Consider the following 23,728-nt stretch of genomic DNA (forward strand, 5'->3'; position numbering starts at 1 on the left):
AACTGAGCCACACTTTCTGGAAAAAAATTTTTAACTTTTGAGGCGAAAAATGAAACAGACAAAATATATTATTTCTTAATAAAAGATGTAGAATTCTACCTCCGGACTCTTCTCTGTGGACGGCAGGTGGCGCTCTCGGGTATCGCCACTCTGTGTTTTGTTCCGGTAGCGCTTCCGGGTTCTAATGTTTACATCTGGGAGCAGCTACAAAGCACACAGTTTGTTTTCCAGGCTAATGAAAACCTTCTTGCACGTTAAGAACAGCATGTTTTCCAAGTGCTAGGACCTGTGCACAGTCACGGTAGGCCCTCCATGACGAGTGCTGTAATTATTATGTCACGTGTGTTGTGTTTTAACACGTCAGCTAACAAATGTAGCAGGCTCATTCATGCTAACCAGCTAACGCTAGTTGAATTAATCTGTAAACAAAATCATGTTGGAGTGTAAAAACTATCCGGGACCATTGTCACGGTTTTTGTTTTATCGGGGGCTTAGATCAAAGGTGCTACGGCTTGATTGGCATTAGTGTCCTGTTAACTTTATCCATGGATGGAGTTCCTGTGTCATCAATGTTAAAGATTTCTTAGAAAAAAAGATTAAACGTATCCCAGAAGATGTACAGATGGACTGATTATGTTCTTTAAAGTAAGACGAAGGTTTCAGAGAATATTAAATGAGGTTAAAAAAATGTTGTATTTATTATACAGCTGTTTTTTTATGAGGGAAAAAACCTCATTCTGCCCCATGGACTCACCGACCACTTCATTAGGTATAGCTGGTCGTTGACAGATATCTAATCAGCCAATCGCGTGGCAGCAACATAGTACATTTAGGCATGTAGACATGGCCAAGAGGACGTTCAAACTGAGCATCAGTGACATGGCTGTTGGCGGCAGATCTGCTGGTCTGAGTATTTCAGAAATTGTTGGATTTTTCCACAGAACCATTGCTAAAGTTTACAGAGAATAGTTCAAAAAAGTGAAAATATTAAGTGAACAGCAGTTCTCCAGGTGAAAACACCTTATTGATGTCAGATGTCAGAAGAGTTTGGCCAGACTGCTTCAGGCAGATAGTAAGACGATGGCAACTCAAACACCCACTCGCTACAGCCAAGGTATGCAGAAAAGCATCTCTGAACGTTGAAGCAGATGGGCTATAGCAGCAGAAGACCGCACGGATTGTCACTCCTGTCAGCAAAGAACAGGAAAATGAGGCTACAATTTGCACAGGCTCACTAGAACTGGACAATAGAGGAGTGAAAAACATTTCCTGGTCTGAATTTGACATAAAAAAAAAACATGAAAATCATGGCTCTGTCCTACTTTGTATCAAAAGTTCCGGCTGCTGGTGATGGAGTAAAGGTGTAGGAGATATTTTCTTGGCACACTTTGTGCCCCTTAATAGCAGCTGAATATCACTGAAATACCACAGCCTACCTGAGTATTTCTGCTGACCATGTCCATTTCTTTATGACCATAGTGAATGCATCTTCTGATGCCTGCTTCTAATAGGATAATGCACCATGTCACAAAGCTCAAACGATCTCAAACTAGTTTCTTGAACTGGACTAAAATTACATCCACAGTCACAGAGTACTTTTGGGGTGTGGTGGAACAGTAGATTCACATGATGGGTATGTAGCCAACAGTCTGCAGCAACTGTGTGATGGTTTCATGTCAGTATGAACCAAAATCTCTGAGTAAAGTTTCCAGCACCTTGTTGAATCTATAGCAAGAAGAATTATGGCAACTGAAGGACAAAGAGGTCCAACCTGCTACTAACATGGTGTACTTAATAATAATAAAAAAATAAAGTGCTTGGTGTGTATGTACACGTTGATCCACGCTTCCTGCCTCCTTCCTCCTTGTTTGAATGATGACAACATTTCATAAGTTTTTACATTTTACAACTGGTTCTGGTTCTAAATGAAACTTTGGAGCAACATAATAAACAGGATTGATCAATTTGTAGTTAAAGTAAATAGTCTGCGGTACCTTGCTTGACAGAACATATAAATTTTTCTGTTGTTGGCCATAACAAAATGTAATTTAATCTTTAGTAAATGAAATCTCATTAAAAATAGGAAATGGGTTAAATATTTCTATATTTCCTGATGATTTTGCTTTTTTAGAAAGCCAAAACTCTTTGGTGAGCACAAAATATGCACAAAAAACCCTGATATGTACCTGTGGTTGTGTTTAAATGGAACTAAAACTCAGAAATGCTAAATATTTTAAATATTTTATTGTTTATTACACTGACACAGGCAGCCTTCACGAAATCAGCTGCTGACAAAAATAACAGTAAATGATGAAGAAGAAAAGTAGACATACAAGGTCTTCTGAGACGCCGCAAAAGCTCAGCAGGACGCCGATGCCAGTGGATGTCACCAGTGAGAAGAGGTCACCTGGAAACAGAGGGCGACCTCGGAAGACTGCCGCTGTAACCACAGACAGTTTCTACCTGAATGACTGTGCAACAGAAAAGACCACCGATGCAGACTTCAATGTGACGACAGTCGAAGACGCCCAGAAACATCCAGAGACTAAGTCCAGATCTTCAGGTTAGTGGCTCACTACGCCCGTTTTAAACACAGAAAGTTGATGTTAGTGTAAGCTATTGTGGGATATTTGTCATGTGATTCTCAAACTATTTAACTTGGCAAAGCCAGTGCTGACATCGAGTGCAGAAAAAACAATGTTACGGGCCTCTAGTCAGAGGTAGATCCTGTGTGTTTGGCACAAACCAAGTAAAATAGAGTATACTGTATATTTCTCTGTTAATGTGGACACTAGTAAATTGTATTATTGGAGCACTGTAAGATGAAATCAAGTTGTGATGCCCCCTCAGGTAGACTCTCTGCTGCTGTCTGCCGGCTTTGTCACGGGAAGTTTTCTCCGCGCAGCTTGCGGCACGCCTTCAACAAATGGCCTCGGGATTCCCTCAGTATTGTAGACGAGGAGTCAGACGCCGTGGCCCAGTCACCGCTTCTGTTCCACACAGACTTCCAAAGGCTGGTCGGGGTCCAGGTGGACCGTGACCCTCGGCTTTCGGAATTTATTTGCAAGAAATGCCATGCAAAGTTTTATAAGTGCCAAAGCATCCTGATCCGGTTTCTGCAGAGAGTCAATCTCCCGCCTGTGGGGAAGGAGAACCTGAAAAATCAGTGAGTCAATAAAAAAACAAATATATCTACCTGAGGGTGACTGTAAAGTGTTTTTACTGCAGAAAAACATGGGGAAGTGTTTGTGTCTGTTTCAGGAAGAATGCAAAGGGTCCAGAGTCCTCTGTAAACCATTGCTCATCAAGTAAGTAAAACATTACTTCCTCACTCCATCTTGCTAAAGTTCCATAAGTTGAACTGTTTTAACAGGCTCTTCTGTTTTCTTCAGCTCCCTCATCCTTTACCTCAGACACAAAGTGCCTCCACAGTCTGGTGTCCTGGGCTCATCACCACGGAGAGGCCTGCCGCTCCTGCCCCGACCTGAAGGAGGTGCTGGAGGGCCAGTGCCTGGGCGCCATTAAGGCTGTTTGGGGTTGCGTCAATGGTCACAGATACATCATGGACACTCACCGCAGCACTACCTCCAACCAGTGCTCCAGCAACAGAGCATTAGGGAGTGGGAGGGGTGATGGAGCAATGTCAGAGGAGGAGGAACAAGAACAAGACGGCGAGGAAGACGAAGAGGAGCAATCTGGCGGGAACGGAATGACCTCATCGAGAAGTACTAGTACTGTGGTTCAGCGCAGTCCACCTGCAGCAACGGCTCAGACGCAGAGCTCAGCGCCTGATGACTGGACGGGCGACAACGAAGGTGGGAATGCTTACAGTCGTTCAGACTAACACTGAGACTACCGGTGTATCAGCCCTCTTCAGTTCTTTCAAGATGTTTTATGTTGTACAATAAAAGACTCGCACAAGATCAGAGATAAAACCCCAACAATCAGATAATCACTGTGCTCAGTGATGGGCAGCCACCTCCTTTCGATGTGTAGGAGCAGCAGCTTTACTCTGAGCACCTCCCGGGTGGCTGAACTTCTCACCCGATCTAAGGGAGAGGTCAGTCACCCTTCAGGGGAAGCTAATTTCTGCTGCTGGTATCTGCAATCTCATTCTTTCGGTCACTACCCACAGCTCGTGACCATAGGTGAGGGTGGGACGTAGATCGACCGGTAAATTGAGAGCTTCGTTTTTACATTCATCTCTCTCTTCACCACAAGGCTGAAGAGGCTGAGGAGTATGATCCCCTTATAGTTGGAACACAACCTCCGGTCCCCCCTCTTAAAACTGGGCACCACCAGCCTGGTCAGGAGTTTTTTTTAACTCCCTCAGTGACCTCGCCCTCGGAGATAGGTGAGTCGCCCCCCTTGTCCCAAGACTCTGCTTCCTCCATGGAAGACATGCCGGTGGGATTAAGGAGGTCCTAGAAGTATTCCTTCCAGCACTCGACAATATTCTCAGTCAAAGTCAGCAGCGCTCCACCAGCACTATACACAGTGCAGGTAGAGCACCACTTTCCCCTCCTGTCGACTGACGGTTCACTAGAATCTCTTCGAGGCAGTCCAAAAGTCTTTTTCCATGGCCTCACTGAACTCCTTCCACACTCAGATTTTTCCTTCATCCACTGCTCGAGCTGTGTTCCGCTTGGCCTGTCGGTACATATCCCACAGGCTAACCAAGCCTGATAGGACTCCTTCTTCAGCCTCATGGCTCCCTTCACCTCTGGTGTCCACCATTTGGTTGGGGGATTACCACCACAACAGGCACCAACCACCTTGCAGCCGCAGCTGAGTGCAACGGCTTCGGCAATAGACGTGCTGAACATGGTTCATTCAATTCAATTTTATTTTATTCATATAGCACCAAATCATACCAACAGTTGCCTCGAGGCGCATTTGGACTCAGTGTCCCCAGTCTCCCTCGGGATGCTGTTGAAGATCTTGCAGACCATCTGCACTTAAATGTTCATATTTTTTATTTTCATCAAATAAAAATATATGATTGACTCACATCAGCGTGTCTGAATATCAGTTCATTTTGAAGAAATGAGAATGAGTGTTTCCAGGAAGATAAAATATTAAAGATGTGTATTCATTTTTGGAGACTCGAGACTGATGTGCACAGACATTCCAGCTGAAATATAGAAAATACTTTTTCTTCTTCTGCACATACTGAAACCCATGTTAAGACCTCATCATTGCTCATATTAACATTTTCTCCTCCTCTCTCCTTCAGATTACACAGGTCACGAGGAGGCCTTGTCTCCTGCTCCGGGTCAGCTGGAGGACAGAACTGCTGGCAGTGATCTTTCTGACAGGTTGGTCCCACAGTTCATATTTACTGGTGGTTTGGCAATTATTAGAAATTGAAATTTTTCTAATTTTGTGTTTGTGTGTGTCCAGGGTCATCTCTGAAGATGAGTTTGATGAGGGTAGAAAAGGAGGGCTGTCTGATGAGGAGTTTGAGCCATACTCGGAGAAGAGGTGGGTGCAAATAGAAAAGATGGGCCTGCTATGGTGAAGTAAAGGGAGTGGAAACACCGCCTTATCTCACTATCTGTTATCACCGGTCTACGGGGCCTTTAGTGTAGATCAGCCTGTGAATGTAACACGATAACGGCCGATGTAGATTTGATTAGTTTAGTGTTAAGTCTTGCCAGTCAGCAGCTGTGCAGGCTGTTATTATGAAGCCTCTAAGTTTGGGTCTCCATTGATATACAAGCAGCATGTAAAGAATCACAAGTCTTTAAAAGGTTTGCTGACTGGCCACAGTCACAGTTACACTCTGACAATAAAGGGTAAAAGAAAGAAAAAACCTTTACTACAGTAAAAATGAGAAGCCTGTGCCTGCTACCACACAGCTGCTCTATAATGAACCTCAGCTGTGCACATACATCAGGGCAACAGGCTCATGTTTCCTGGTTGAGCTGTTAATTTGCTCTTTGGATGGGACAGTGACCACCTTTGCAGTTACAGAATATGTTCCATGTCTTTCTCTCATAAGCTCTCACTGAATTTATTTTCCCCTTATCCTTCTAGAGCCCACAGGGTCAACGTCCCAAACAAGAGAAGAAAAAGCTCAAAGGCCCCAGAGGAGCCCAAAATCAGAAAGAAGCCTGGACCCAAGCCAGGCTGGAAGAATAAGTTCAAACCTAAGGGGTACGTGATGCAGCTTCCATTAAGGTCATTTTCAGCTTGGGTGTAGTTTATTCTTTGCTTCAGTTTTTTTTTTTAGAAGAAATGCAGATTAACAATCTGTGTGTTTCTTTTTCAAAGGGAGGAGCTCCCCAACATCTACAAGTGTCCATATCAGGGTTGTACGGCTGTCTACAGAGCTCCCGATGGTCTCAAGGTCAGAATTCACTGCTCACTGTTAAATGAAGCCACCTTCAGTTGTGCATGTTTCCGTGCACTAGTTTTGATCTCCTGTATGAATAATCTTGGCTTGCTTTTCTTTAAAAATTTGGGATAGCGGTCTCATGTGACTGGAGAAATGCTTCTTTATTAAATATTGTTTAACTGTTTTCAGCAAGGTGAAACAATTCCTGAGCATAGCGCTGTCAGAGGTCTGTTTACTGCTAACTATAAAGTGAAATGAATTAAATATGTATGAATGAAATAAAAACAGATGAGATTGATTGTTGCAGATTGGTAATAGTATCAGAGATTAAAGATTAATAATGAGTTATTTCCATTTAAAATGAATTGTCCTTGACTGAAGGCAGTTAAAATGAATGAGAGCAAACGTGCTCTGCCTTCATCTGTATATACGACTGATTGTGTTCCTGTTTGCTGACCTTTTAGAAACACATCAAGGAACATCACGAGGAGGTGAGGGAGCGACCGTGCCCTCACCCTGGCTGCAACAAGGTTTTCATGATCGACCGCTACCTGCAGCGGCATGTCAAGCTCATCCACACAGGTGAGATGTCAGGTTTGACTGACTTTCTGGCTTTCCAGCTTTAGTCATCCAGCTTTGAGTGAGAAATAATTCGTTATAGCTGTTTTTATGCATGCTTTTCACATTTAGGCTGTTTCTGAAGAATGATACACGAATCTAAAAGCTTCCTCAGACACGTGGAACGCAGTACTGATGTTACTAAATCAATCATTTCCATTTCTAAGCATTTATTGTTAGCATTGCATAAATTAATGTTTATAAAGATGGTTTTTTTACCTTACTTTAATGTCTGAATTTGTGGCTCATGCTCGTCGTGTCTGTGTGCTTCCAGAGGAGAGGAATTACATTTGTGACCAGTGCGGTCAAACCTTCAAACAAAGAAAACACCTATCAGTTCACCAGATGAGGCATTCGGGGGCCAAGCCACTACAGTAAGTCCTTTAACATTTTTGTAGCTCATGAGCCATCAAGCTCTTTTGGTGGCTTCAGATTGATTTTACAAACCTTTAATTGCTTCCTGTTTTCATCACAGAACCACAGAATATGCTTTCAACTGAACAAGTCATATATACCATCAAATGTATGCACATAGATTTATGTATCTCCAAGTTGGGAGATCATCTTGCTCTGGTGCATCCTGCTGACAGACGGTCATACTGGGATCAAGAGTTTGATAGCCAAGTCAAAGTTTCAGCCTATTTATCTCTCCCCCTCAAATTCAGGGATTTGGAAAACATTGATAGAACAACGAGATCAGTAAATGCCCTTTTTGACTGATATCAGAAAACGGGCCTCATCATCGTTTTTCTGGAACTGTTTTTACAGTATTTCAAATGTTTAGTCACTACAATTTTATATGGAAAGTGATGAGCTCGGAGCCTAGAGACCAAAGTCGTCTTCTGTTATTGGAAATAAATCTTTGAAACGAGACTTTCAAAAGTCAAAATAAAATAGAGAAAAATAGTGGCACAAGAACTGAGCCCTGAGGAATTCCATAAGTGAACTGATAAGAGGACAAACAGAAATTCACTTTTTTGAGAGAGCGAGAGGAATGAAACCCATGTTTCCCAGTTTAAAAGCCAGAACCCCATCAGGAGAAATGATAAATGCTTTTGTTTTTTCCTCCTATCAGATGTGAGGTTTGTGGCTTCCAGTGTCGCCAGCGAGCATCACTGAAATACCACATGACCAAACACAAAGCCGAGGCCGACCTGGAGTTTGAGTGCTTGATGTGCAGCAAGCGTTTCGAGAAGGCCCACAACCTGAACGTGCACATGTCCATGGTGCACCCGCTGACACAGGCTGAGGCTCAGAGGGGCAGCGGGCAGCAGCAGCAGACATACCCGGACCTACACACCATCACGCTGACCGGGGAGGTGGTTCAGCAAGAGCAAGACAGATGACAGAAGGAAGTCTTGATTCAAGGCAGAGATACTTGAACTGTGGCACAGGACCCAGAAACAAAACAGCAATGTAGCACGGAGTTTCATTTTAGCATCAGCAGTTGAGTTTTCATCCAGTGTTCCTTCACACTGACGCTCATGACCTTCTTAAGACTTTTCAGCCGATTTGTTGACGACACAGCAGAAAAGACATTAGGTAAGAGTTCAGTGTCAAAGCAATGTTTCTTTACATTGTGCAATTAATATAACGATTCATGAGTTATATCAATTACCTGATATTCAAATCATCCATCTTCTGCAACAAACACATTGCTTCCTGTAACTGTTTCCAGAATAAAACGGATTGTTTATTTGCTTTTATTGTGAAAGAGCAGCAGTAGGAAATGTGAGGCTGGCAGTCAGGATGAGTATATGGAGTGGTTCACCATATATCATATTAAAAGCTAGTACAATTATGACTCTGTGAAATCTGAGGATAATAACTTGAAAAGAGAACAGTACGGTGGCCCTGAGACCTCAACGCACTCATCACGCTGACTCTTGAAAGATAAAACAACCAAAAATTCCAAATACTGAAAAAGATGCTGCCAAGTAGACCAGACAGAAATATTAGAATATGAACTAAAATAAAATTTTACAGTAAGTTAAATCAGATGTTTTACACTGCTGCTCACAGTCTGACAATAACTGATTTCGTAGGCTTTGTGAGTAATCAGCTGTTAAGACCACCGTGTTGTTAATCTTGAATACCTTCATTTAATATCTGACATTCACATTACTGACTGTGTAACCGGCTTAAATGCAGCTGTAATACTGAGACCTTCTCTTTGCCTGATCCAAGTAAAGCGTCTGTATGTGCTGCAATTCCAGGAAGTTTTCTTATCGGCTCACTGCTTTTATTAAGTTATTACAAATCAAAGTCTTCTTTTGAATTGTAGCATTGAAAGGGCTTCAGGTGTACATGTGTGTAAGAAAGCGTGTAATGTGTAAAAAAAGAAGAAAAAAACCCCCCAGTGTGAATAAAACAGGTTTTCTTTTTACAAAGCTGAGTCTGAACAGTGCAGTGTTTCCACGTGTTTCTGTTGGAGGGAGGGTTGGAATATTAGCGTGGAGAGATCTCGGTCGATTAGAGGAAGTCCATCTCTGGGCTGGAAGGCTCGAGCTGCACAGACAGCGCCGCTGCCAGCTCCGGGTCCAGTTCTGCACTCAAGGATTCCAGCTGGACCGAGAAAACCACAAGCAGATAGGCGGGACAGGAAGGAGATATGAAGGTGTGAGACAGGTGTGAAAGGGGCAACGGGTAATATACATGCTGATGCACCTTCTGCTCACCTGTCGGAGCTGCCCCGAAGAGAGTAAAGTCAGAGGCGTTTGCGAGATGGCTCTCAGAAGAAACTGCTTGGTGCGGCCAAGGATGTGGGAAGGCTCCGCCTACCAAAACAGATGATGAACGTGAGTCCAGAGCAGTGTGCCAACTCCAATACTGCCATATGACCAGTTAGAAGTTAGAGTACAAACCACCAGCTGCTTCTTAGAGGATTCAGTGTCCAGTGATTGAGTGTTTCCTTCCAGGAAGAGCTGCAGCATGCTCAGGTAGCAGACGATGGCAGTATGGAGGAACCCTGGACAACGCACAGCTCTCTGTAGGAGCTCGGCGCTTTGCAGGAGCAGCAAACTGATCGGCCACGAACACAAGGAAATTTAGAAGGTACAACAGGTACAAATAAGAGGTGAGGTTGGAACTTCCATCTTGTCACGTTTGTGTGTTTTGGCCTGTTGTCGTTCCTAATGCGATGGTGTGTCAGCTTTAGTGCAGAGCAGCATTTAATTTATGTGGCATTCATGAATCAACCTAGCTGTTTGCAAGGCCCCACCTCCACTAAGCAGCTGCAACACTCACCTGCAGAAAGCCCACGGCATTAGTTTTGTAAAGTCATCTGACGTCACCATGGTAACCGACTGATAAATGCTTTGCTCTAGAATTGAGTGAAAAATAAAAACGCAGCACATCAGTTCAACCACATCAAATTCAAATCAGATTTAAAAGATGACCGGAGCACCGAGCTGCTGTTCACTTTACCGCTGGACTTAAAGATGAGCAGCCAATCAGGAGAGTCCATCAACACAGCCAGGAGCTCTGTGCATAAAGCCCAGCCTTCTTCATAGCTCCTCTCCTAGAGGAAAAAAAACCATGCATGTTATAAAACACAGACAGAAATAACAATACAGTCTTGTCTTTTCCTCTTCAATTTATTTTCCATTCATATCCGTTTCCCTCCTATCCCAGCTCTCATTGGTTGACGGGCAGGTGCTCACATGGACACAAATCCATAAAAAGGACTTTTATACACGCAGAATATCAAAAGCAGCACCAGGGTCCAGAGGTTGGGGTCAAGACCATACTGCTAATAAAATATTGTTATCCTACAAATTGAAATAAAATAAGCAATTATCATATTTAAATTGCTAATGTTATGTTCATATAAGTTGTGCATGTCTTCACAGTCAGTTCCTGTGTTCCTGGACTGTTTCTGTGTAGGATTCGTGGAACAAAAACAGACTAGACAAATGCATTGGAAAGACCTGTTTCCACTCTGAGAACTTGTTTATGAGTGTGAATGTTGCACAGTTCTAAATTCCAGCATTGTTGTTTAGGTGATCAGTTACCTGAGGATATAGCAGTGTTGTCAGGTGGTCGTTAACGCACAGGAAAAGAAGGAAAACGAGCACCTGGAAGCAGAAACACAACAGCATTTTTGAAAAAGTGACTGAACGCTTTGGAGACCAAATAAGCAGGATGGAGATGGGCTCAGTCAGACAGTGAACCTCTCAGTGTGATACTTTTGTTCTACTCTTCCCTTAATCAGAAGTTTAGATTTATATAACTTTCATCCACATTATTAGACTTTTTACCTTTACCCACTGTAAAACTGGTTCTATTATGTTGTAATCAAACTGCCTGTATGTGAATTGTATATAATAAATTTAAATATAGCAGCCGAATTAACAGCTGCTGAGAATGACTTCATAAAACCACCCAACGTCAGAAAAGGGCAGCAGCTGCAAGTCTTTTGTTGCTGTTGATTGGCTAACTTTGGATGCTCTGTTCAAAAGAGCACAGTGGATTTGTCTTATTAAACAAACCCTTTCAGCTCCTCTCACTTCTTTTAAGCCAGCTTTCGTCTGAGTGGCTGGTGGTGGGTGGGGCTTCTGAAGAATTCACAGTCTTTTGCCCATTAGATAGAATTAGATGGTGCACTAACTGTGAAAAAATGGACAGCATGCAGAATTAGTTTTATGCTCTTACCTGTCTGTATTTGGAGTCTCTGTCTGGTCGCAGGAAATTCAAAGCAGCTTTGAAGCTCGGCTTGTTTGCCTCACAGCCTCGCCAGACACGATGAAGGCTGGCCGCCAGCAGCAGAGCTGCAGCTGGAGGCATCTGCAGCAGCTGGCCTTTCTCCAAACTGCAGAGCAGATAGAAAGAAGAACTTTAACATGGGGTTTCTGTAGGGTTCACCAAGATAATTAGACACTTTTGAGAACTATTATAACCAAAGGAGGATTCATTTAATATGTTTCACCATAAGTGAAAAGCAACAAGCATTTATGTCTGCATCACATTTAAAGGACTACTCTGCACTAATGCAGCCACAACAAACCCCATGAAGCTCATGAAGGTGGCTGATACGAAGAAAAGTGTGCAAAGCTGTTACAGACATCAAGGCAGTCTAAGATGTGAACATATTTCATGTGACTTGTTCAGGTGTGAGCAGCTGTGAGGAGGTGTACATAATTTGCTGACAGTGGTTCATGAAGGAGGCGTTACCTGCAGGCCCAGTGCTGACATTCCGTGAGGAGCTGCAGCTGCTCCGGCAGCGTCTGTTCATCACACAGACGACGCCACAGTGACAACAGGACCGGACGGAGACGCTGCCACCAGTGCTGCACACGGACACACAACAAAGACGCTATATTCCTGTCATGTCTCTACACAACATCGCAGGCTTCACACAGGCTCTAATAGATCACTGATCTGTGATTCCAGTGATAAAAGATTTTAGGACTTTCTAAATATTGAAGGTGCCAAATGTGTTCAAAGGCATTTTAGTCAGAATGAACAGACAGTACCACTGTGGAGATCAACAAAACAGGACATTGCACGCTGATCTGAGACCAGGCTTTGTTGACTTCATATGTTGGTTGTCCACAACGTACACTGGCACCTAACAGACCCTGGAGAGGAAGCACACCTCTCAATAATCTCACAAGCTCACCTAAAGGTACAACCTGTATGAACTTTAGATTTCAGAAAGATTCTTACTCTCAGGAAGTGTGCAGTTATCTTGCAGGACAGCACGCCTGCTGGAGAACACGCTTTCCTCTAGTGCATGAACAGAGGGGAGTGCAGGTGAAGAAAGAGGTGAGCATAAAAAGTACTTTTTCCAGCCAAACATTTAAATCAGATTAATAAAAGACATTAAATGAGCTGCTCACCTGATGCTGGTTGATGTGTTCTATTAGCCTGTTGCAGCTCAGTGTTGTTCCCCCTCCATCAGTGTTTACTTTAATCAACAACACAGCTGGAAGAGCCAGGAGCACTCTGACACACACACAAACAGTAATTCAGTGGATTAACAATCGCAATGAGCCGACACGTATCACAGAACGAGTGTGCCAACAATACCCCATCAGCCTTATACAGCCCCCCCTTTGGCCACGCCCCTGCAATGCCTCCCTTCTCATATTTAACAGCGTACCTGTTCCATGTATGCAGCAAGCGCTGCAGGCTGACGTCAGTGCTGATGCTCTGTGAGGTCACTGTAGAGGAGCATCTCTGAAACAACACCTCAAACAGGAAGTCACCCACACCAGCTCTGCTGCCATGGCTGCCAGACCGCTCCATCATGTCCATCTCATAGACAAGCTCCTGCACATACACAAGCACGTAAGTGTTATTCACTAGTTTAACTGAAGTCACACAGACTGTACACTAATGAGTAAAACACAACATGGAAGCTGATGACGCTCCAGAAGCTGCTGTGCAACTTCTGTGTACGAGGGCTTTTATTTTTTCTGTTTTTACGTCTAAAAAAAGACAAACTTTACTACTACTGATATTTCTGCTTGTTCTGCAGAGTGAAGTGTGACACTTAAGGAATTTTTACCCATTCTGTAGCCATTTTTCACAAATCCACGCTCTTTAATTTTCAGGGCTTTTATTTTTTATTCATTGAGCATTCTGAATTTTTGTTGCATGTTTTTTAAATCAAATAAAAGGCTAAGATTATATTATTTTATTATAAGAATATATATGTAAGAAGATCACTTCACTAAAATATTTTTCTTGATCACAAAATGTTTTGTGTGAAGTTGCTAGCTTTAATACAATATACCTCAATATAAACATTATTTTTACCACACTTTATTAACTATAATGTCTACACAGCCCATCCATATGCTATTGCTGCAGAAATGGGGGGGAAAGGAACTTTTCAAAGTTACGTATCATTTTTTATAGTCATGAATACTTTTTTAAAATTTTACTACCTGTTTCACCAATTGATAAAACTGCAGAAACAGTGATAAACATTAGCATATAAAAGTCCAGATGGTGTTACTGATACACAGCAGTTTGACTGTTATACAGAAACAAAGCAAAACCGCCTTCTTTTTTTCCATATGTAATAATTTCTTAAATATTACATTAGATTCTTTGTTTTTACCAGGTTTATAATAAACAAGCTTTTCCGAGTGGTGCAGTTAGTGTACACGCACCTGGAGTCGGGACAGGATGTCTGGTAAGCAGGTTCCTCTTCCTGGCACTCTGTGCTGTTGTGCTTCCAGGCTCTGCCAACTGCTGACATCAAACATGCACACATGGACACAAATCCATAAACACTGTTTGTCAGGTTAACTGAACTTTTCCAAGCTCTAAAAGAGGTTTTTAAGTTACCACAAGCACTTTGCCTCTCCCACCGCGCCCTTCCTGACTTGAAGAAACATTTTTATTTGGGTTCTTGTCAAATATCTGACAGGTTCATTTTAAGGACTTCGCACATTAATGTTAACTACTAGTACCTTAACTGCTGGTCCATGATGGCATTAAGCAAATGAGAACAGAGGTTTTTCATGTCTCCTCCGCAGCCTCCCTGCTTCTCTGGACGAGTCAGATAGAGCTCCATGCAGGCCCACTGCTGATACTCCTGACTGCAGAGAGGAACAAATAAATAAAAGCAGGAACCCAAACAAGTTTTTTTTCCTTTAGAGGTGCAGGGGAAGAAATTTCATCACAGAAAGAAGTATTTCAGATTTTAAGTTGACCAATCTCTCCTTCAAAGTCCTCTTCTGCACCTCTAGACCACCACAGCTTCAGTATTTTTGCTTGAAAGTCCTCTGCACAAGTTTGAGGTCTGCGGTGAAACAGCTGATTTGCAACAGGATCATAAAATTAGCAGCACCGCTTCAACCGATCTGTACGTGCATAAGGATTCATCCTGGAAGTGGAGGCTGGGCCAGTAGGGCATGTTTTTTTGCCTTTTGTTTCATTTTAAGTGCAGAGTTTCTAAACTTTAGATTAAACTTCCTATTGCTTTTTATGGCATAGATTTTATTTTCTAAACTCACACGGTGTGTTTGCCGTCTTACCGTTCAGCGTCAGGCAGGGCGTCCTCACTCCTCAGTACTCTCAGCTCATTAGCTAACCATTCTGAGAACAATAACTAGACAGACATAAGGAGACTTCATGATTATTACATCAATACAGCTACTCCATGAATCATTTTCTACATGCACTCAAACACCTGTGCTCATTAATGCAAACAATGTTTGCACAGGTGTGTGTTTAATGGAGAAACAGGGGACCCAGCACAGACCTGATACTGTGGTATCTGTCTGAGCTGCTGGAAGGCAGCGTTCCTCCACAGATGCCAGGCCGTCTTCCTCCAGGTGTTGTTGGAGTCAGTGATGCTGCTCCACAGCCCGGTCTGTTTCTCCTCCAGTTGTTCACTTAGCCCAGCATCAGCTACAGTTCCTCTGGCTTCAGGTAACAGTCGTGGGATGAGGTACAGAAGCTAAACACAAACACAGAATAGTATAAGTAGGTTTAAGTAATGAAAGGAGGGAAGGCCCAGAAAGCTGGTTAAGACTGACGATACACAGAATGATATTAAAAACACCTCCTGCCTTTATTACGAGTTTTAAGACTTTATTCTATATCGCACTTTGTTTATTCGGGCTGTTTGTTTGGCTTTATTGATTAAATAAAAGGTACAAATGCAAGCACTGAGCAAAGAAGTGGTTTGCACTGTGACTGTGCAGCGTCTGTCATGATATTTGCATTTGTTCCGCTTCTTTTTACACAATAAAATCAAAACTTTGCACCGCCCTCATTTCATAGCCAAGGCCAAGCAAGTGTGGAGGAAACATAAGCTCATTATAAACTATTTGATCACATGCTTTTATTTCAGCTTCTCAAAGGCAGGGTGCGAGGTAGTTCTGCGTTTCTGTTTTATTTTATTGCAAGTCTCAGTTTTGGACACATCTGTTTTCTAGATTTAGCCCTCAAATTTAACCCTGTGCTTAAAGGTGACCCATTATGCTCATTACCAGCTCCATGTTTTTATTCCTGTGCTGCACTAGAATTGCTTTGTGTTGGTTACAGTTAAAAGAAAAATTCCTTATTTGTCTCTTTTCTGTGACTTTGTGCAGCCCCTTAGGTCACACTCTGCCAGAAACCAGCTGCTTTACATCCATTAAGGCCACCTTTGACTCTTTACCCAGTGACAGCCTATAATGAATTATCATCAAAGCTCTTTTTCTGAAAAGAGTGATTTCTGTCATATTTCATACCTGCTTATAGAACAAAATGTTCGGGTTTGCATCAGAAATTAGAGCGAGTACTTTATTCTAATAGCCCTCAAACCACATCTTTGTTGATATATACTGAGGTGTCAAAACTTGTCATTAAGGCTACTGGGCAAAGTCATCAAATGTCATCTTTATGGGGGAAAGAGTTAAGACAGCTTTCGTCTGATTGGCTCAGTGGGTGGGGCTTCTGTGCTCACAGTCAGAGCTGTGAGTCTAAAATGGGCAAATTAGGGATATCTAATATTTAACAGTAAAAGTTCACATAGATTACTTTACATACACAGAAATCTTTAATTAAAAGTTTCCAAGAATATGAGCATCCATATTTGTCGCAGTATGTATATGACAGGAAATAAGAAAAAGCATAAGACAAACAAACGGCCACCAAGAAATTATTCTGGAAAGGTTTGCATAAATTCTGGAAAGAAAAGCAATAAGCAAACCTCATTACTTAATCACATGTCAAATAAAAAAGGTTACCTTCTTATAGAGACTATGGGGGATACAGTCCTGCTGTTGAGGCAGTGAGTCCTCTCTGCAGATCCCATAACAGACAGCTGCTACACACAACCTGGACATCCACAATGAGCCAAATCACTATTACTGAACATATATTGTAGATGTAAAGATGTGGATTGTATGCATGGCCAATCCTTGTTAGTTACAGGTGCAGGACATTATCATTAACAAAGGAATTAAATATGATATCCACATACATTAACCAGTCAACTTTCTCTGCTGTAGGCACATAAAGAGAGCATGCAATCATTAAAACGCTCCATTAAAAGTCAACATCCATGCATGGAAAGCCTCACCTGGCACAGAACAGCATGTTGGCGTGTGTGCTGCAGGACAGCGCCAAGCTCAGAGCCTCTTCAGCCGGCACTGGCTCAAGCCGAATGGGCAGCACCAACTGAACCAGAGGACCACGAGACACCAAGGAATACAGGTGGACCAGGAATGCTGCCAGGCCGAGTATATGGGCAGCATTCAGCGACAGCCACTTCACATAGAAGAATAAAAAACCTTTTTTTTTCTTAAGCATGAGAATAAAATTAAAAGTCCACGACACAAAGTGAAAGTCAGATATAAATAGAGGGAATAAATGTGGGTTTATGCACCTGGTTGTGAAGCAGGTCCCAGAGTCTGTGTATGAGGCTGGAGAGGAGCTGTGTGTTACCAAGCAGAGCGCTCACAAACCTCGAGGCCCATGGGCTTTGTCTAAAGATGCAAACAATTAGAGCAGCAGCAATTAGTCGACTGAAAGGAAACTGGTTAGGATGTAATTTGACGACCAAATATAACTTTAATTTATTGTTTTCTATAGCTCTTTATTAGGGGTGCAACGATACTCGTATCGATATTGAACCGTTCGATACAGTGCTTTCGGTTCGGTACGCATATGTATCGAACAATAAAAAATTTGTCATTTATTTTATCAACTTTCCTTCTGACGATGCTGTCTGTGTTGAGCGCTCAGTGAATCTGCGTTCGACTACTCCGCCTAGGCTGCACTGTCGAGCGCAGATCCACTGAGCGTTCAACACAGACAGCATCATCAGAAGGAAGAGCACAGGGCAAGCTAGCGAGACAGAAGTTAAGCTCTCCTTGCAACATGGCAAATTGAACCTACCCCACCCTCATTCAGATCTGGCGTTTGGAATTATTTTGGTTTTCATGTGACATATGACCCTGAAGGTAAGCGCGTCATGGACTAAAGTAAAACAGTATGTTGGGTGTACCACGCAATGCTCAATTACATGGGTGGGAACTAGTGTGTTAGCGCAGTTAGCTCGTTAACGTGTTGGCCGTCTAGCCCCACGCAGGGGTAGCTCGTTAACGGAGATTTGCCGTGTTGTGGCGTTAACATCATTTCAACGAGATTAACGCTGACAGCACTAGTGGGAACACAACGAATATGACTGCACATTTACGCCGACATCATCCTAGTACAAAGACAAGTGGAAGCAGACAAAAACAACAAGCGTGCATGCTACAAACTTTACCCGAGTCATTTAGACAGCCGTTAGCACATGATTCTCCTTATGGGGACCTGCTATGTTTAATATTGTGGCGAGCTCAGACAAGGAGGAGACGGAGGTATCGTTTGGTCTTGCTTCCCGTGAGACAGCCAGGAAGCACAGTCGTTTATTGACACCTGCAGAAGAACACTGCCGCTAGCTAACTGCTCAGCGCGGCAACCGCACAGCAGTAACAACAACAACAACACACAGGGCGCCCTCTGACCCCGGAAGGACACACCGTCGCAGCGAGAAGGCGTCACCCGTCACTATGGCAACATAAACAAAACATAACTGTACAAACAGAACCCCGAACAGCCCTGACCCGCTACATAGCCCCCACCTAAGGGGTCAGTCGTCCCCGACGACCCCATTACCCCACACAAAGCCCTGCAAATGTCCAGGTGCCTTCTTTTGGCGCACCGGCCGGACACGACTGGCGGGGGAAAAGTCACTCGGGTCAGAACATGGGGTGCCACCATCATCGCACTTCTGACACCAATGTGGCGAGCTCAGACAACGAGGAGACGGAGGTGTCGTTTGGTCTTGCTTCCCGTTAGCTAGCCAGGGAGCACAGCCGTTTATTGACATCTGCAGAAGAACACTGCCGCTAGCTAACTGCTCAGCGCGGCAACCGCACAGCAACAACAACAACAACACACAGGGCGCCCTCTGACCACGGAAGGACACACCGTCGCAGCGAGAAGGCGTCACCCGTCACTATGGCAACATAAACAAAACATAACTGTACAAACAGAACCCCGAACAGCCCTGACCCGCTACAATATGCTGCTGAGAATATAGCTCAGAAGAAGCGGATAGTATAGCTTTTATTTCGGAAAGAGCCATTTCTCTGTAATAAACTCTCTTTTCCAAAGATGAGTGATTCCTCAATCAGATACAGGTGTTACCGCGCCAGATCCGCGGCCCCGAACCGTAGTAAGGAAACCTCTGGCAGTTACTTGAAGGTTTAGTAACTGACTCGTAGCCGGCAACAGCTTACTATACAGGTCAACTCCGCTAGCAAAAAGATCGAAGGAGGCGTAGGAAACTGCTTCACCGAACTTTATTTCTTCTCTAAGGCACGAACACCGCGTACAGTGGGCTGAAACAGTTTACTCACAGCGAGCATCGCCGACACAACTCTGGCTGTCGAGGGAGTTATTATATTCCTTTTATTTATTTTATTTTCGTCTCTTCTGTAGCTAACCGTTACTTTTTCCCCTTCTCCGCTCTCTCTCTTCACACACACACCAGGCAGTCCCGCTACACACATCCCGAATACATTTCCCATCAGGCTTCATCCTTAAAGGGCCATGCCTGTAACGCAGGGCTTGCAAAATCGCTAGCCCGACGTCCCGGGGCTAGCGATTTTTCCAGTCGGGCTACCAAAATCTATCTCTGCCCTGCCCGTTGGGCTATTGTAGGAAGGAAAAATATATGTCAATGCTTTTGCATTCTTTCGGAAATGTAGCTGGGTAATTATGTCATTGGCATCGGTGAGCCACTGTCAATATGTGACATATTGAAATCGCGTTTGAATTTGCGCTTGTTCTTTGCTTTCACTTTGCAAATGTCCAGGTGCCTTCTTTTGGCGCACCGGCCAGTCACGACTGGCGGGGGAAAAGTCACTCGGGTCAGAACATGGGGTGCCACCATCATCCCACTTCTGACACCAATGTGGCGAGCTCAGACAACGAGGAGACGGAGGTGTCGTTTGGTCTTGTGTTCTTGTGCAGTTTGCCACAAACGAAATCATAGACCACCTATACTTGCTTCCCGTTAGCTAGCCAGGGAGCACAGCCGTTTATTGACATCTGCAGAAGAACACTGCCGCTAGCTAACTGCTTAGCGCGGCAACCGCACAGCAACAACAACAACAACACACAGGGCGCCCTCTGACCCCGGAAGGACACACCGTCGCAGCGAGAAGGCGTCACCCGTCACTATGGCAACATAAACAAAACATAACTGTACAAACAGAACCCCGAACAGCCCTGACCCGCTACAATATGCTGCTGAGAATATAGCCCAGAAGAAGCTTACAGTATAGCTTTTATTTCGGAAAGAGCCATTTCTCTGTAATAAACTCTCTTTTCCAAAGATGAGTGATTCCTCAATCAGATACAGGGCTCACGAAATCGCTAGCCCGACGTCCCGGGGCTAGCGATTTTTCCAGTTGGGCTACAAAAATCTATCTCTGCCCTGCCCGTCGGGCTATTGTAGGAAGGAAAAATATATGTCAATGCTTTTGCATTCTTTCGGAAATGTAGCTGGGTAATTATGTCATTGGCATCGGTGAGCCACTGTCAATATGTGACATATTGAAATCGCGTTTGAATTTGCGCTTGTTTTTTGCTTTCACTTTGCAATCACGCAAACTGTGTATGTCACACAGTGGAAATTTGTATTTATCTTGTATATTGTTTTTATTCTGATTTTTAGTGTTTATTTATGAGTGTTTTATTTGCATGGTTTTATTCTGTTTCTATTGCATGGTTTTTAGTGTTTTATGTGACATGGTTTTTATCCACTGTGGACTGGCTGCACATGGGACAAATTAGCTGATAGGGACCACCTGCTGAGGCAGGGGTGTGTCCAGAGGTGGCCTATCAGCTGTGTAAAGACCTTTTAAAAACAGGCTAGCTGAGCACTGAAGAGAGAGGCTGGAAGGTTAATGCGAGACGGCCAGTGTGATGCGGCGACCAAGTCCTGACCTCATGGAACGGCAACAGTAAGAGACAACGCGTGTGATTGGCAGCAGGGCAGAGGTTTACCTCTGCCTGCATTTGTGAGTAGGGTCTCTACTGTTGTTTACTGGGTGCAGCTGGATTGGGAGAGGGTCACCATGGCCATGAGCCAGGGCCGCTTCTGGGACCATTGTTCTGGCCCCTATTTGTTATGTTGCAGGACACCGACGCAAGGGGAGCTGTGGCGGTGGTCACATTATGGATTCGGGTGCAGAACGCAAGCCGGGCTGGGAAGTGATGGGCCAGCGGAAGGACAAGAAGATGGGTGGCTCTTTCTTGTCTGCTGAAGACGGGGCTGGCGTGGACTCTGCTCTAAACGAGGAATTCCTGGCCTGCTGATGGACCCATAATGAACATGTGGCCTAATTATAGCAAGGGGGGTTTTAGTGAATGTAGAAAATGGTAGTTTTACGGGTTTTAGAATTGTTTTTAGTAGAGAGCAAACATTTTATTACATACATTTTAAGGGTGTTTTTATTTGTGCTCCCTGGCCTAGTAATAAACTGTTTCTGATCAGACCTGCTTCCTCTCTGTGCCTGTGGTATCTGACTCGCTTGCTCCCCCTTGTATTTTAAAGAATCTTTCTTTTTAGCGTGACATTCTGGCGCGACCGCTTTAGTGTTCGCCACGCGCTACATGTATAGAGAGCGAAAGCACTGATTGGTGAGTGATGATAATTTGCGCACCAATTCCTCTGACATAGTCTTATCAATCGTTAGCTTACTATGCAAACATGACAAGTGAAATCTCCCGCAGCAAGCTTAAACATATGAGAGGTTGATCGCGCAGAGAATCGCTGACCGTTATGTGTGTGTGTGTAAAAGTAGCAGGATATATATTTCAGTTCTGCTGAGCCAAATAAGACAGGTCAGGGTGAAGAAGTGACAGCCAAAGAAAAGCTTACCACAAAACGGAAAAGTTATGACAAATCAGACTATAAGGCAAAAAGAAAGTGCAGCTTTATGGTTTCATGGACAAAAGAATTTCTGTGGCTGCAATATGACGAGCTATATAACCGGGGCTGCACATAAGTGGTCCGCAGGTGCGCATTCGCTGTCAAAAAAAAAAAAAACACGCACAAGATAAGAAGTTGCAACGCGTGTTTGCATACATAAGATTTTCTGGAGGAGGACAGACATTTGTTTAGAACTCTTAAAGATGTCGAAGAAGCTCCTTTAAGCAATTACTTTGGTGTTCCTCCACCTCCAAACAAATGTCAGAAGGAGTCCGAACCACAAAAGAAGCATGTATTCTCGGAAAAGTGGTTGCAGGAGGTGAGCTGGCTTCAAACAAATGATGAACGCACAGAGATGTGGTGCGGAATGTGCCGTGAAAATCCCACTCTAGCGGACAAAAACAGTGCTTTTTATATGGACGCAAACGCGCGTTGCAACTTCTTATCTGGTGCGCGTCTTTTATTTTGACAGCGAATGCGCACATGCGACCACTTATGTGCACCCGTGTAAATAACATAATGTTCTGCCGGGTGTGTTGTTGGTTTTCTCTCGATTTCTGAGTCGACAAGCGCCTTTGTTACTGGGACCAGTCATTTTAAGAAAGGCCCCCATTAGAACCCATGAGAAATGCAAGAAATGCATTATTGCTCAGTCTGCAATATCTTTCCCAGAACAAACACCAATTGCAAATAACATACTAAAAATAAACCTGAAAAATCTGTTTAGAACAGCGTACTATGTTGCAAAGAGTGAACTACCACTGGCAAAATGTAGCAGTCTTTGCAAACTTCAAAAAGCAAATGGCCTCGATCTTGGTTCCACTTGTCTCTTGACTTCAGCGGAAATTTCAAATTCAGGATCTGACACAGACTGATTCATGTCCTACACAGTTCTTACAAGTTCATAGAAATTTCTGTTCAATTAGAACCAAGTATTTGAGTTGATGATTGTAATTTTTATACAATGTTCTAATTTGTTTTTCAACAATTTTTTGATTAATGTTTTGTTTCCTTTACAATATTATACTTTAATGTATAATATTGTAAAGGAAACAAAACAGGAAACAAAACATCAATCAAAAAATTGCTCTCTTTTTTATTCGGGCTACTTATATTTATTTTGGGCTACCAAAAACTGAAGAGTCCCTGCCCGAAGGGCTACCAGGGATTTTGAAATTTTGAGAGCCCTGAGATATATTTATTTTTTTAATTACTTTTGTTTCAGCAACATTAAATTTAAAAACTGTACTTTTGAGTTAAAATATATATTTATAATTTTAATAAATGACAAATTAAAAAGGCATGAACATTTTTTTTGTATCGAAAAAATATCGAACCGTGACACCAAAGTATCGAACCGAACCGAACCGTGAATTTTGTGTATCGTTGCACCCCTACTCTTTATATAAGAAGACTCTGAAGGTACCCTGGACAAGGTTTTATTTACATCTTGCAGAGGTCAACTTTCATTTTACAGGCACTAGTTAATATTTTGGCCTTTTAATTGGACAACACAAAGGAGACACATGTTGGTTTTATCACACCTTCAAATCAGTCAGAATCAGGATTCCAGATTCGGTGTTAATGATTAGAACCTATTTAGAAACTTGCTATCTGTTATTGCAAAGCTCTATTAAAGGCTTTGAGTCTGGCAAGGCATTTAAAAAGAGCTCAGGATTATTTAAATATACGATTTGCAACTTTTCCTGAAAGTTCCTACTCACTTATTCGGAGGGTTTGATTTGGAAGAATTTAGCAAGCACTGGCAGAAGTTTCTTAGGATCATATTGACAACCTGAGAGAGAGTCAATAAAAATGCATACTAGTTAGCA

At 43.1% G+C, this 23,728-nt stretch overlaps 2 protein-coding genes across 5 annotated transcripts in view; one reads left to right on the plus strand and one right to left on the minus strand.

The window, feature by feature from the left end:
* Positions 1–163: 163 nt before the first annotated feature.
* Positions 164–8,648, plus strand: znf276 (zinc finger protein 276). The gene is made up of 12 exons (XM_085414850.1): positions 164–301; positions 2,267–2,563; positions 2,851–3,166; positions 3,262–3,308; positions 3,393–3,815; positions 5,237–5,318; positions 5,404–5,484; positions 6,040–6,159; positions 6,277–6,352; positions 6,805–6,922; positions 7,233–7,332; positions 8,034–8,648. Exons 2-12 carry the CDS (start codon positions 2,308–2,310, stop codon positions 8,302–8,304), a joined length of 1,890 nt encoding a protein of 629 aa, XP_085270976.1. The 5' UTR covers positions 164–301; positions 2,267–2,307; the 3' UTR covers positions 8,305–8,648.
* Positions 8,649–9,341: 693 nt separating this feature from the next.
* The window catches only part of fanca (FA complementation group A), a 28,793-nt gene continuing 14,406 nt past the window's right edge, over positions 9,342–23,728 (minus strand). For 2 of the 4 annotated variants that reach the window (XM_085414848.1, XM_085414846.1), the window contains exons 23-42: positions 23,621–23,691; positions 17,292–17,391; positions 16,986–17,173; positions 16,651–16,741; positions 15,177–15,374; positions 14,950–15,023; positions 14,383–14,511; positions 14,080–14,161; positions 13,062–13,231; positions 12,799–12,904; positions 12,626–12,685; positions 12,433–12,537; positions 12,131–12,246; positions 11,612–11,768; positions 10,972–11,034; positions 10,385–10,478; positions 10,205–10,280; positions 9,823–9,979; positions 9,637–9,735; positions 9,342–9,523 (exon numbers count right to left, since the gene is read on the minus strand). In XM_085414848.1, the coding sequence (XP_085270974.1) occupies positions 9,431–9,523; positions 9,637–9,735; positions 9,823–9,979; positions 10,205–10,280; positions 10,385–10,478; positions 10,972–11,034; positions 11,612–11,768; positions 12,131–12,246; positions 12,433–12,537; positions 12,626–12,685; positions 12,799–12,904; positions 13,062–13,231; positions 14,080–14,161; positions 14,383–14,511; positions 14,950–15,023; positions 15,177–15,374; positions 16,651–16,741; positions 16,986–17,173; positions 17,292–17,391; positions 23,621–23,691 (2,229 nt within the window). In that variant the 3' untranslated portion in view covers positions 9,342–9,430. The remainder of the gene's footprint in view (positions 9,524–9,636; positions 9,736–9,822; positions 9,980–10,204; positions 10,281–10,384; positions 10,479–10,971; positions 11,035–11,611; positions 11,769–12,130; positions 12,247–12,432; positions 12,538–12,625; positions 12,686–12,798; positions 12,905–13,061; positions 13,232–14,079; positions 14,162–14,382; positions 14,512–14,949; positions 15,024–15,176; positions 15,375–16,650; positions 16,742–16,985; positions 17,174–17,291; positions 17,392–23,620; positions 23,692–23,728) is intronic. The other 2 variants (XM_085414847.1, XM_085414849.1) reach the window with 2 other exon arrangements.

The sequence above is a fragment of the Rhamphochromis longiceps genome, linkage group LG7 (genome assembly GCF_057381845.1).
Source record: "Rhamphochromis longiceps isolate RC_006_pf linkage group LG7, R_longiceps_female_GT1.1, whole genome shotgun sequence".
Taxonomy (NCBI): Eukaryota; Metazoa; Chordata; class Actinopteri; order Cichliformes; family Cichlidae; genus Rhamphochromis; species Rhamphochromis longiceps.